General features: G+C 53.2%; 1 protein-coding gene across 1 annotated transcript; it reads right to left on the bottom strand.

Moving 5' to 3' along the window:
* Nucleotides 1-323: 323 nt before the first annotated feature.
* Nucleotides 324-7662, bottom strand: PIRT (phosphoinositide interacting regulator of transient receptor potential channels). The gene is made up of 3 exons (XM_009936215.2): nucleotides 7632-7662; nucleotides 6918-7038; nucleotides 324-941 (listed from the first exon to the last, which is right to left on the bottom strand). The coding sequence occupies exons 2-3, from the start codon at nucleotides 6918-6920 to the stop codon at nucleotides 519-521; spliced, it is 426 nt and encodes a 141-aa protein (XP_009934517.2). The 5' UTR covers nucleotides 6921-7038; nucleotides 7632-7662; the 3' UTR covers nucleotides 324-518.
* Nucleotides 7663-14517: the final 6855 nt, after the last annotated feature.

Raw genomic sequence — 14517 nt, 5'->3', positions numbered from 1 at the left:
CCTCTGATATAAAGTGGTCTGGAACTACATTGTCCTGATTCTCCTTTCTGCTAACTATGGATGAACCATGTCTGGCCTCCCAGCTTTGACATCTGAGCTGCAGTTTGCATTCAGCAATGTTCACACCAGGCTTTACTCGCACTTTGTAGTCGGTTGACTCCTCTCTATTGATGTACATTGCAGAAGCTACTGGATGGAGCCAGGTTGCCTAGGAGCTTTGCTTTTCACATTATGTGATGTCGGATTGCTCAGTGGACAGGAGCGTGATGCAGAGAGCTAGGTCCTGCCTTGCTGGACTCAGCTGCAAAATCCTGCTCTCTTTTTTTCTGGGGTTTCTCGGATGAAATACAAAGTTCATTTTCACACTGGAGACTGGTACAGTGCTTTTCATCTATATGGAAGAGACTTGCTGGGGTGAAATCCTCTAGGAGAGTACAAGAACGTATTTCTTTTTATGGCTAACCAACACAGGTGGGTAGAGGGGAGGGGAACCTTCCCAGGAAGGTCCTGGGCTGCCCTCAGCCATGAAAGAAGAAGGACTTGAGGCTCTGCAGAAATTGTGACTTCTGTCTCTGCTTCTGCTTCTTCCGGATGATGGGGATCCAGACAAGGCCACATACTAGGAGCATTAGTCCCAAGGACAGGAGAGCCGGGCCACACATTTTGTAAACTTTTTTGTTCTTGTTTTGGATGCAAGACAGGCTGGTGATGATGATCCCAATGAGGAAGATGGCTGCTCCGACAGACACAACAATGACCGGCTTATGGTATATGTCCCACTTGCTTCTGGATGCGCTGGTCCAGACAGACTCGCTCCGAGAGCTGATGCAGAGGGTGCTGGCCGTGTTACTGGTCAGCAGCTCTTTGGACTGAGGAGACTTCTCACTCCCATCAGGGCTCTTGGGTGGAATTTCCATGGTGACGGAGTCTGAGGAGGAGACCTGAGATGGACAGAAAAGAAAGAGCAGAGAAGGGCTAGTGATGGAGGACGGATTTGGTGCTTTCCATTTGGTCATTAATCAGTTCCAAATCAAATGAAGATGGAGAAAGCTTTGTGGGTCACTGCAGGAAGAGAAGAGCATCACAGCTGAACTGAGGATGCCCACAGAGTCCCACCACTCACCCATGGACAGTGGGACTCCCACTGTCCCTGTCCTTAGACCTTCCAGCTCACCAGCTTCCAGCTCCAGTAAGGATTCAGAGATGGAACGATAAGATGTCCATTGGAACCTGCTACCCTCAGCCTCCCAGGGCTCTTGGCTGCTTTCAGGGGAGCATCAGGGTGCTGCAAGCAGGGCTGGTGATGCTGGCTGTGGGGAAGAGCTCTGTATCTCTGGACCCATTTTCCCTCCTAGATCCCAAATTACACCCCAGCACCTTGCTTGTGACATCGTCATGTCTTGCAGGCAGGGAAACTGAGGCACGGGTGTGCCGTGTCCGGGCCACTCTGTAGCAGAGCCGAAAGCACCCTCTCATGGACTGAACGCTTCCTTCGGGCCCCCAGAGCTGGATGTTACTCACTGCCACATCCAGCCTAGATGTGTCAGCCTTGTAGCAGCCACAGCACAGGAGCTTCTCAGGTACTGTCTAAACGCACAGATGGGAGATGGGGAAATGCTTGTCATACAGGAGATATTTCTCCAGTTGTAAGCTGGGGCAGGCTGTTGCAGGAGGGCTCTTGGGCTTGGTAGCAGGAGCACACCGAAACTCTGCCTTGGGTCAGCAATGTGGCTTTTTGGGGCATTATTTTTTCACCAACTCAAGAAGGAAATACATTTTCCCAGAAAAAAAGTGCCTTTAGCACAGAGAAGCCATTACAGTGAGTGGGGAGAACTGAGCATGATGTTAACCACTATTTCCTCAGGGCTCTGCTGAGGAGGCAAGGGCAGGAGGCTGGATTGGGAAGTGCTCCTGATGCATGGTCTGACCTGCTGCTGGTAAGCCCAGCAGAGATGAACCTGCATGGGTAGTAGGGCTGAGGAGAGTGGGAGAGGCTGGGACAGTGGGTGCTTTGAGCCCTGGAATCAGATATTTTTTGCAAAGCGAACTCCTACGTGGGCTACCAGGTTTTCTCCCAGGGGCTCAGCAGTGTCAGGAGGTCTGGGACTGACCCGTCCTCTGCACGGCATTTGGACTGCCCCCACCCTCGGGACATGGGGATGGTTTGCAGCAGGAGTGCCAGCCCCGAGCAGCCCGGGACCCTGCATTGCCCTTCTGCCAGCACCACAAGGCAGAGCCACTGGTGGCTGCTGCCAGCGCCAAAGCTGTCCCTGTGGGTTCCCCCACATAGGGCAGTGGTCAAGCTCCAGCCAAAACCATGCTGGCCTGGGCACAAGCCCCTGCCGGGGCTCAGATGCATGGGCAGTGCCACCAGGACCCTGTGCCAAGCACAACTCTTGCTTCACACCACACAAGCTTTGAGCCTAAGTGGGCTTTGATCCAGAGCAGTTTGTTTAAAACCCTGCTTTGGCCCTCGTTTGGCACACACCGCACCGCCGGCTGCGTGTTTGCTCAGTTCAGCCCTGGCTGCACCCAGACCCGCTGCCAGCCCGTGGGAAGGCTCATCAGGAGGTGCACGTCATGGGTGACACCAGGCTGGATTTGCATCCTGCGTAAGCCACTGGAAGGCCTGTGGCTGCAACGAGCAGGAACTAAGTATAGATGAGATGATCATGAAGCCCGATGGCCCCAACTTGTTTGCTGTTGCTGCTGATCAATGTGAGTGCCTGTGCCACGCAAGAGCAGCTGCATAGAAGCTGCAAGGCTGGCACAGCTCCAGAGGCACTGTCTTAAGGAAACCCGCCTGTATTTGAGCCATACTGGGCCCAGTGCCCATCTAGGGATGCTGGTGGCTGGGTGCCAGCCAGCACCTCCCTTATTCTTTCACCTGTGTCGCCTGCCAAGGTCTGTGGTTTATTCTGAAAAGACCGATGTAATCTTTCAATTTAGTCCCTCCAAAACAGACACTGTTGCAGAAATGCAGATCTGCTGGTATTGACATATTTTCTGAAGTTTCAGGTTGGCCAGACTTGGACCAACAAGCAAAAAACAAAAGCCAAGAGCAATGGATGTGATTTACATCCCTCCCATCTGCAGCTTTCACCTCTCTCTGGACAGGTGGGGGCAGAGGAGCGGATACATTTCTGCCATACTGATATAGATTATACAGCACTTGATCAGGGATGATCAAACACTTGACAAGGCAGGTAAGTCCGGTCATAGTAACATGCTCTGGTTTCTCTTCTCTTCCTTTTGAGTTGCTAACCCTGTCTCTGCAAGCTGGGCTTATTGCAGTGGAGCATGCTGACCCCTTGGCTTTGCAGAAGCATGAACTGCCATGAGATGTTATTTTGATGGCTGGAACCATGTTAGACCTGCAGGTGATCGGGCACAACTTCCTCTGCTGTCAGCTCTGTGATGCAACTCACCTCACCATTCCTCAAAGTTGTGGCTCCAGGCAGCCACAAGTTTCTCAGACAGAAACCAAATGCTGACAGCAATGTCCAGTGTTCTGGGGAGACAGTGAGGCTGGCTCTGTGTGGGCCAAAACCTTTGTTCTGCTTCCATTTGTAAAACCTTCCCAGGAGTCAGCCCACCGTCCAAAAAATCCCACCAGCTGCAGTGCTGTGGAGATGTGCCTTGATCCTGGATAACTTCTTGCTTGGCTGGTGTGTGCAGCCTGTCCACCAGCTGCCTTGCTCGTAGCGCTGCTGGGTTGTGATCCCCCTCTTCTAGCTCGAATCTTTCACAAGGCTCTTCCTGAAATTTCATCCTAGGTAGCTGTGGCATTTCTTGGCTTTCTCCTTGCAACATCCATTGTGGAGAGGTTTTATGACCAAGCCACTGTATAATTTTAATTTGGCTTTGTGGTTGGAAATTTGCTTTCTTCTCTGGAATAATGCCCAGATCTCATATCTCAGAAGCCTAATGCAGTCTGCCCTGCCCCATCTTTCAGGCACCCCACTCCCTGCTTGCCTGTGTGCTGCCACCCTGCCTCTTCATCCAGGGGTACTCTGAGCTCTGCAAAGCATCTTCCTCTTCATTTTGCAGAGCATTAATGTCAGGGTCCTGCAGAAACCATCACCTCCCTTTCAGGTTTGCATTTACAGTAGAGTGGATTTTTTTTCCCCCATTTTATTTTCTGGCATAAGCATCCCTCTCACCACTATTCGCAGACTCGGATCATTTTTCTGGCACTTCCTGGCAGAGCATGCTTTTTTTGGTCACATTTTTCTCCATATCTGGTCGTTTCCCTCTATTTTATGTACTCTGCTTTGTATTTCTGTCTGTGCTTTTGCATGAGGCTCTGTGTATTTTCCCTACTGTTAGCCAGTGAAGGATTTCACTCCGTGCGAGTGGCTGGGAGTTTCTGAGCATTGCATGTATCTGCAGCTCTTGGGAGAGCTAATGTGATTTCAGTTCCTGCTCTGCCCATGCTCCATCTCTAATTCATCACAGATGTGCTCGTATTTGAAGATGCAATGGTTGTACTGAGTGGCCTGGCAGGATAATGCTATCAAATTTCTCCCAATTTTTTTAATCGTTATTGCTGTAAGGAGAGCATCAGCAGATGACTGTTTGCTGGCTTGAAAATGCCTCCAGAGCACATCTCGGATTTCATGTCTGGTGGTGTGCTGCTGCTGCCTCTGAAGTCTTGGGCAGCTGTTGGTTGTGGAACTAACACTGGGGTCTCTCTTTTCTCCCTCCGTAAGAAAAAGCCTCATGTAATGCTATTTATCCTCCCTTTGCTCTTCCAGTGCTTTGTGTGGTGACGTTCAGTTTTTGAGCTGGGAGAGCCACTGGGACCCACCTATTTTAGACCCTAGCACCAAAGCAGCACAGCACATGCTTGGGTACCTCCTGGACCTTGGGGATGTTACACGGTGGTGCTCAGGAGGGAGCTTTGGACTGAGCAGAGCACCCAAGGTCTCTGTCCTCGGTTCCTCAGCCTGTCCTGGCTGCGGATGGTGTTCCCCACCCATGAGCCCTCAGCAACAGCAGCTCTTAGGACCAACATCCCAGCCTGGGACCTGGGATGCTGCAAATAACTTACAGTTGTGGCCAGAGTTATGCTACAAGTGGTGCAACAGCCTGACCTGAAGACTCTGCTCCTGTGCATAGTCCTGTGTCCTCCCAGCCATGCAAGGATTGGATTTACTCTCCCAGCGCAACCCTCAGCCTGGGCATCTCCTGCTTATTTGAGGAGGCAGCACTGATTCTTTAGGAGCTTCTTACATGCTCCTTGTAAGTCCTTACTGCAACAAGTTGCTGCCACATCTTCCTCCCACTTTGCATGGCCAAGGGCAGCAGAGCTTCCCCAGCTCAGACAGTCTCACCCCAGGGACTGGTGTCCATCTCCATCTGGCCATTCCTCATGAACACCTCTCTAAGCATCCCAAAGTGGAGCCAGTCTTTGCCCTAGCACTAAGCGGGTGCCATCCCATGGGAGAACCTGTGGCACGGATGAGCATGGACCTGCCCTGGGCGCAGAGCCATGGGTGTCAGTGGTGGTCCTCCTGTGTACAAGGTAGTGTGGAGGGGCTGCAGCACTTGGGGTCTCTGCCCTGTGTTTTACCACACAAATCACTAGAGAAAAATTAAAGATTTTGTAAATCAACTGACAAATGTTGCTGGAAATCCAGGCCAAGTTTATAGATATATTTTGCCTTCCTCTCTGCAGTCAAGCCACCTTCCTGAAGAAAGCTCCCTACCCCACTGGGGGCAGGACAGCCCCACATCCCTCTTGGAATCAACTGTCCTGGAAAAAAAGTTTTGAAGAAAGGATGAAGTAAGCCCTGCACTCCATGTATGTGTCCTGTTCTGGTTTATGCCAGGGGAGAAGCAAAAGCATTAACCTGGCTTGAGGGCCAGGTCTGGATGGGCTTTTCCTGAGGGCTCAGACCCTGATGGCCATCGCCAACCAGAGAAGGAGAGTGAGCTCGGTGTGCCTGGCTCCAGTACCACCACTGGGTTTGGGAGAACAGCAGCTCCCGTGCTAAGGAGCAGTTGGGTGGAAGTCACCAGAACATGGAAGTGCTCACGTTTCCCCCACCCATCCTCGACCTGGCCACCTGAAACCTAGACACTGCCTAATTAAAGCCACAGGCTGTCCCACAGAGATGGACTCCCAGACCCTGTGCACTGCCCCATGGCTCTCTGGGTTTCCAGTGGCCTCCAGACACTCTGGGATGGTCCTTGGGCAAATGGCAGTGTCAGGTGCTCCTCTAAGCCTTGGGGTAAGACCTGAAGGATTCATTTGTCCTTCAGCCAGAAGCTGTGTCCTGCCTGCCAGCCTGCCTGCTTGCTGGGCAGCAAGATCCTCACTGGTGTGTCCCAGCTGGGAGGAAACTGTAATGTGGGGGAACAGAGGAAAACTGAGAAGTGCTTTTGGGGCATGGTTTTTCCTGCTGCTCTTGGGTGTCTCAGTCTGACTCTTTAATGGGTCCTGCTTTAACCTCAGCAGTGGAGTGGCAGTTGTGGGTCCATGTCTGCTGGGAAAAGGAGTTAGCTGTTCTAGTGGGGTCATATGTGACTGTGAGGTGGGTGAGTAAGGAGGCTGCTGCACTGATGGACACGTGCATACGCGCACTTTGAAGATCTTGTTAGATGCGTAGCACTGGACAAATTTAACTGAGAGTGGCTATCAGTCAGGTTCATAGTGAACAGGAGCCAGATGTGTATTTAGAGAGCCAGCGTGCCTGAGGTCCCGAGAAACCGAGTAAGCTGGGGACTGGGAGACTGCTTCCCGGTGGAGGTGGGGGACCTGCCCTGCCCACAGCCGTCCCGGGAAGAGCTCAAGCCCCACAGCCTCATGCCTATCTCAGGGGACCTGCATGCAGGGACAGCACCCCGATGCACACGTGGGTGTTGGGAAAGGGAATCCCCTGGGAAGGGACCGAGCGCCAGAGCCCACTCACCATGCTGTGCCTCTGTTGTCCCAGCTGTCACTGGCAGGTAGCGGCTCGCTGCGGGAGGTGGGGCGGCCGCTTGCTCTAAACATCCCCTGAGCACGCCGAGGAGGAACCCAGCCACCAGCTCCTGCGGACACAGGAGGAGCAGCTCCAAGTATCCAGCTTTCTGTGGCTGAGTGTCAGCCCAAAGAGGGCTCAGTCCTGCTGGCTGAGCAGGCTTTGCTCTGGGAGAAGAAAGGCAGGGTTGTGTCGCTGCCAGGCATGAAAGCTAAAGCCCCATCCTCTCTGCTCCCATCCCCACGCCCCTGCTTGCCCCAGCCCCAGGCTGGCAGTGGTGATGTGGGCAGTCGTCCCTGCAGACTGGCTAGCTCTGCTCGGAGACCAGGGGTGGAGAAACAAGCCAGCGCGTCAGGGGATTTCACATCATCTACAAGCCCCGCCAGATCTTGGATGTAAGCTGAGATGGAGCCTTTGTCCGTTTGCTGGTGTAGTGGAGCCTGGCTGGGCCCAGCTGCCTGTATTTCTTAGGAGCAGCTTTCCAGCACCGGCCCAGATTTTAAACAGTCCCAGAAACACGCTCAGGGTCTTGCTAAGCAAAGAACATCTGCAAGTCCCTTTTGGGGGCTCAGCAAGAGGATGACCCCCAGCCTTGCCATGCTGCATCCCCGCTCGCTTTCCACCACCCGCAGAGCCAAGCCCATGGAAATCCATCCTACTTACCTGGTGAGTGGTGAAGGATGGCTGCCCACCCCACCAGCAGTGGGACAGGCTGCAGCAGAAGGTCCCACTCTCCTCAGCCAGGCTCACCCCGAGCCCCACATCCCTCTGGATGTTGCCTACTGGGCTCTGTTAAGAGCCTAATAAACAATGGAGCGTATCCCAGCTCTGATGAGCTCACCAGCCTATCAGTATATTGTTTAACTCTTTGTTTCCCTGCCTCGGGCCCCTGGAAGGCTGTCTTCTAGGCAGCTTGCCTGGGAGTGTTTGATAAAAGGCTACAGTTTGGGACGCAGTCCAGAGGCGTGGCAGGAGAGGCAGGGTGGGTCGGTGCTTGGAGCAGGGATCCGGGACTGGGGGCTGTTGCTGATCCAGGCTTGGATCATCAGCAAGTTCCTGAAACATCTCCGGGCTGCAATTTCTGTACTCTTAAAGCAGGGGATCATAGCCAGTTTCTGCAAAAGCACTTTGAGGCTCCTTGTCGAGACATTAGAGGGATGCAAGATATTAGCAATTAGCTATTAATTAACATCCTGAGTCCATTACAAGGAGGGGTATGGAAGAGGGAGGTGGCTCTGGCATACTGGCTCCCTTCACGAACCCCCAGCCAAACTTCAATACCCTCTTACATCAGTGTGAATCCACTTGCTGCAGGGAAGGGATCCAGCTTGACGCAGATGTTACTGGCGCCCAGGGCAAGGTTCCAGTGCCGGTGGGGCTGCCTCCGTCCCCGAGGTCTCTTTGTTGGTTTGGTGCAGTAAATAACAGTACCTAAGCTGTACCACAGACCTGGCCAGGGAGTGGGATGGGGTGGGATGCGCAAGCAGTTGTGGAGGTCTCATGGGGATAGGCATACCCCACAAGGGTGCTGGGTTGGGCACAGAGCATCCCAGGGCATCACATGGGGCTGGAAGGGAAGGAGGGGGTCCAGAGGGGCTGTGGATCAGAGTGGGGAGAAACCAGCTCATCCAGGTGCTGAGAGCTCAGGCAGGAAGACCAGAGGCTGTTTATCAGGATGAGGTACTTCAGCTCAACTCTGTGTAGACCTCTGGCCAGCAGTAGGTGGCCGTGGGACAGGTTATGGAGTTCTTCAGTAAGCGGCAGCTGGGGCTGTGGGCTCTCAGGCTGGGGCATGGGCAGAGAGGCAGAGAGGGGCAGAGCTGAAATGTGCCCAGCATTGACCAGTCTGTGGTCTGTCCTCAGCCTCTTGATGGGAGGTGGATGTGTTAGCTGAGCGCAACGGCCAAGCCCTGGGGTAAAGGAGTGTGCTCCATTGCCAATTGATCTGGGAACCAGCAGCCAAAGGAGCCAGGTGTTTTGAGGGTGTTCCGGGACTACTTATTTGAACAGAGGAAAAGATTCTCTAGAATTGAGAGACTTGAGTGGATTTGGGTTCCCTAATGCAGAGGGGGTAGATTATTTGGCCTAAGGATCAGTTGGGGTAAAAAAAATAAAAAACAGAGGTGGCAAGGCTTCATTTCAGCACCTGCAGCAGGATTTCATGCCTTGCTTCTGTACTGTTTCTAAGCTGAACTGAGCTGCTTCTGCCCCACTGGGGAGCATCCAGCTCTGTACTTCAGCCAGCTGCCCCATCACATGGCCCTGTTCATTTCAGCCCCCCCCCCCCCAAAGTGCTGCGTGCTCCTTGCAGGGCTCTGGCACCTCCTTCCTGCCCCAAGGACCGAGCTGTGGTAGCAGAGAGCAGGCAGGGACCAGGTCACAGGCTCTGGGCATGGTGATGGGCAGGAGCGCCTTTTGAACATGGAGCCCCCTTTATACGTCGGTAACTTAAACTTGGCACCAGGGGCCAAATATTCACCAAGGATGGCTTCTGCCCCTCCAGGGCTGAGGTACATCCCTCCAGGGCTGGGGTATGTCCCGTGGGCTGGGGTCTGCCCCACGGGGTCATCCGTAGACTGGATGGGCTGAATGAAGGGGGAACCCCTCCCAGTCTGCCCCTCATGTAGATGCTGTGGGTGCATTCCCCACCCCAGCCGGGTCTCACCCCCCCCGCCTCCCAGGCCAGCCTCAGCTTGCCTGGCTGCTGGCCTCTCTCCGCAGCTGGGCAGGGCATCTTGCAGCCTCCCAGCCTCTCTGCGTCCTCCGTGGACACTTGCTGCCACCTCCCGGGGCCATGGGGTGGGGACCGCGATGCTGCCGGCAGCGCTGGGGTCTCCCGGGGGACACCGGCTGGCCCTGAGCCCACCAGGGACAGAGAACCCCCCACCAGAGCTCCCCACAGGCGGTGATGCTTGCGGAGATGCATCCCTGCAGCCGGAGCTGGAGGGGTTACACCAGGGTTTCCCCCCAGCAGCGGCAAAGGGAGCCCCAAGGACCTCAGCAGCATGGGTGGTGGAGAACCCGCAGTGATTCGGCTTGCAGAGATGTCTTTGCACAGCAGTGGGGTGAGGTGGCTGCCAGCATTTAACCCCGTGGGTCAGTGTCAGCTGGGGCACAGCCCTCTCTGGGGAACCATATGCCCTGCATTGCTCATCATGGCCTGGTCACCAGCTCCCTGGCAGGCACAAAAGATGAATAAGGACTTCATTCAACTGCCAAACCCTTTGGACAGTGACGTATGGTCACCACCCTACACAGTGACAACTAATGAAAACAGGAGTCCTACCTAAGTCCCATTCCTTCTCACCCCTCCCTCCAAACTTGCTTCCTAGGGCAAGTGCACCAGCCGGTGCTGACCAAGCCCACCACAGACCGTTAACCTATCTGGGAGGGAGGTAATACAACCCACTTTGGTCATGAGTGCCGTGTCTGAAGAACCATGGGCAGCTCGGGAATTTTCAGAGATGCCTGTGGTCACCTGCATTGGTCCGGGCTGGCTGGCTCAGCAGAGCAATGATGTGAGCTAGGACAGGGTAGGATAGGGTAGGACAGGATAGGATAGGATAGGATAGGATAGGATAGGATAGGATAGGATAGGATAGGATGTAAGGTAGGGTAAGTAGGAGGTGCCCAGGGAAGAGAAAAAGCACTGGGGCACCTGATGTGCCACAAAGCAGGGTTACAAGAGGACCAGTGAGCCAGCAGAGCCTCCTGGGTCATGGAGGTGGCCACAGGTACCACAACATGAAGCTCCTGAGATAACCTGACTCGGCAGCTCCACTTTGCTGGGTGGGGAGGCTGATCCATTGCTTTCCCGCTTGTGGTTTGACTTTCACCTTCTAGCCGGTGCATGCTGGTGGCCAGGTCATCATCCTCGCCCTGCTCCTAGTGCTGCTGTTCACCAGATCTCTGCACGCTGCCTGAGTTTGCTCCTCATGTTCTCACAGAGGCTGTATCCACCACCATGGCAGTGTGCCCTGGGAATGGAAGGTCTCCCTGCCCCTCCAGTACCCACTGCCCTCCTCTGTCTCCTCCCATGTTGACATGGTCTCTCTCGAAGGTGGATGGGTGCTGGGGTCTTGTGGCTTGTGTATAAATAGCATGAGAAAGTCCATTAATCTGGGTTAAATAAATGAAACCAGGGCTTTTCCTTCCCATTGTTCCATGGAAGAGAGCAGGGACCTGCTTGGGAGGTGCATGGGCAGGGAGGAAAGGAAGGCTGCTCTGCTCCTGGCTGTCCTATCTGGAGTGGGAGATGGGGTACCCCCACCACTCTCCCCATAGCTCTGTGCTCAACGGGAGCATATTTATGCTGCTACAAAAGCATCTACCCTGCCGCAGCCCTTTCTGGTGGGAGGGGAGACCCCCCTTCCATGGATGTGGAGCTCTCACAGGGTATGGCCGGGACAAGGAAGAAGTCACATCCAGCTGGATGGAGCTGTGCGCAGTAAAACGGTGCTGCTGGGCCGAGCGGGGAGCAGATCTGCACAGCGTTTCTGGTTCGTGCAGCAGTAGATGGTGCTGTTGCCCTGCCAGGATGGTGCTGGTATGTCTGGCGGTGCAGAGGCAGATGAAATCCAAGTTGGCATCTTAGGAGTGCTGGGTCCATCCCAGGCCTCTGGCAGATGAACCTGCACCCCAAAAAACTTTTTCCAGACCCTCTTCCCTTCACCTCAGTAGTGCCACTCTCAAAACCTGCGATGCAGCTGACAGGCACTGCTTTTACCGGGTTTAACGATACACAGGGCTCTGCTGTGCGCACTGAGCCTGTGCTGCACCAGCATCCCCATCTCTAGTGTCCCAGGGCACACCATCCCTATCCCAGGTGTTTCTCACAGCAAAAAGAGCTTGCATGGTCCAAAGAGTCACCAGGGAGCCCTGAGCAGGCCTGGTGGCAGCCAGTGCCCCTGTTGCAGTTCCCGTTCCTCCCCTGGGATGCAACTGAAACCTAACCTCCAGCTATGGCATGCGCAGCAGCTGTAAAGCGTGTTCAGCATGTCTGGGGCATTGATTTCCTGAGCAATGTCATGGCAGGTCATCGATTCCTGGCTGGAGCAGCTCTGCTTTGGCACCTGTAGCACACCCAGCCTGAAAAGCTCTGTGGCTTCAGCAATTCTGAGTAGGGGTCCTGGGCTGCAGAGCGTGTGAGGCTGGGAGGGAGCAGTGAGCCCCTGTGCGGGTCTCCTGTCATGGCACAGCTTGGGCCAGAGATGGATGGAGGGTTTTGACCTGGTTTGTTTCTTGGATGTAGAGACAATATTGCAGAAATCACATTTTCCTGTTGGAAAATCCCAAACCTGAAAAGGGAGATGAAGCAAACCAATGTTTTAAGTCAAACTGCAGTGGAAAATCTAAAAGGTTAATTAAAAACTTGATTGCAAGATAGTAAAGGGACAGTTTTCCATAAGCCTATTAGACAGAAAAGGGACCAGTGGTCAAATGCAGTCTGTTAAGCATGCTCAGCTATGATCATAATAGAAGCCATGTGAAAGGGAGCTCAGATGGCTCCATGGTCTGTGTGGTGGAGGGTGGGGGAAGCTCATCATCAGCTTAATCTTCCAGTTTTAACCCATGTTTCAACAAATAGTTGGTGCTGGGGGGAGTCCCTAAATGTTATTTGCCATTAAGGATTTGAAAAGCAAATATGAACAATTTGGCTTTTTTACTATCATTCCTCCCACCCTGTGGTTTTAAGTGTGCTGTGCCCTGAAAACCTGTAAAATAAGAGGAAAGAAGATACAAGTGAAAACAGCTGGGAAGTATGCTGGCCTGCAGTGCCCCTGGAGCCCCCAGCCACTGAAAAGGGATATCCAAGGGATCTCTTGGGTTGAAGGGATCTGGGTGCCAAAGTTGTCTGGGAAGCAACTTTAGGGAGGGTTTTCTGGAGTCACTGTCCTCCATGGCAATGTGGTGGAGATGCATGTGGATGCCCAGGTTTTAAATTCTGAACCAGCTGCAGAGTCTTAATCAGAGTGGAGAGGGAGCATTCATACTTCAGGTATCTTTGGTTTTGCTCATGGGGGCAAGGAAAGTCTCATCACCCCTCAAACCATGCTGGCTGTTGGGTGTCTGCCCCAGCTCTCAGGCCAGCATGGGCTATGATGGCCTGGCTCTGGCTGCTCTGTGCTGGCACTGGCCGTAGCTCAACAGAAAGCAGAGCTGGTGGTGTCTGGCTGCAGAGATGGGGCAGGAAGGTGAGGGCTTTCAGCCCCCAAATCCCAGGATAAAGGAGCTGGAAGCAAAACCTGAATGAGTATTGGGCTTCTTTATAAAGCATCTGCAGAGCAATGAGAGGACCCGAAACATCCTCCAGCACTGCCCAGCTTTCAGAGTCATCTCCAGCTGACCGAGTGGGAGCTGTGCAGAAGGATGGGGAGACCTGTGCCAAACCAGGCTGTGCATGGCATGGGAGAATCCAGTCAGAAAACCTGGCAAGGCAAGGCTGCAGGAGAAAAGTCTGGCAAGAGCAGTCCAGCATCATTGCAGAAAAGTCTCAGAGGTCCACGAGATGAGTCTACCACCAGTGTAAGGTTGTGCCTGTCCTCATGGCACCAAACGCCGTAGAGGGGTTGCAAGGAGAAACAAGGCAAAGGTATCATTTGCCTGCAAGTAATGGAAAGAGGCAACGTGCCAGGAAGGGGATATTGAGCTCCAGCTCTTTGTTCATGGGAGAACCAGGGCTGGGTCAAGTCTGTGCACTTCATTTAACGGAGCAGATTGTGTGTGTGAAGGTGAGCCGATGCTGAGCTGTGGCAGGATGCTGTCTTTTCCAGGTTTGGCATTTCAGATGTGCACTATGTTCCCTTACCAGCTGACGGGGAAGTGTTCTCTATGTTTGAATTACTACAGGGGGATACAGAACAGCTCTGTAATTAGTTTTGCACCTTTGAAATCTTATATTCCTTTGGCAGCTTGAATATTTATGCAATCACAGAGCTAAGCGTGTCCCAGTTCTCTACGTTATTTATTTATTTATGTTCAACAACGCCTGTAGTTGTTAAATCACAATGTTTTCGATAAAAAAAAAAATGTAGAAGGAAAAACCTACGTCAAGCCAGAAATGTTTGTTCATCCTCTCCCCCAAAATTTGAGCCCTTACCTTGCATCCTTTCTAGTTAGAAGCCCTGGGGATCTGTTAGCTCCAAATTTGTGATGTGTTGTACAAATTAATACAATTTGTTTCTCTAAAGGAAAAAACGGCTTGGCCAAAATGGGAACTGGGGATTGCTTGCTGGAGAGTTTCAAACCTGGATTACCGCTATGATATATTTCAGCTGTGGACAGACAGGGTCTCCATCGGTACAGCCATGGTCAGGGTTGGGATCCTTGGTTCATGGCTGGGAAACCTCTGTCACACTGGGCCAGTCCTACCTCCCACAGAGGCACCAGTAACCTCAGTCTGATAATAAATTCCAGCAGCACCAGTTACCATCATGGAGCTGGATATCAGAACTTGGGCTGTGGAGGACTTGGGGAGTGAAGATTGCTTTGATCCACAACTACAGGGTGATAGCATCAATAGGGCAGGATGACAGACTGGTGGGAGCTA

The sequence above is a fragment of the Opisthocomus hoazin genome, chromosome 21 (genome assembly GCF_030867145.1).
Source record: "Opisthocomus hoazin isolate bOpiHoa1 chromosome 21, bOpiHoa1.hap1, whole genome shotgun sequence".
NCBI lineage: Eukaryota > Metazoa > Chordata > Aves > Opisthocomiformes > Opisthocomidae > Opisthocomus > Opisthocomus hoazin.
Note: the sequence above shows the minus strand (reverse complement) of the source record. Positions and strands in the feature narration are given on the sequence as shown.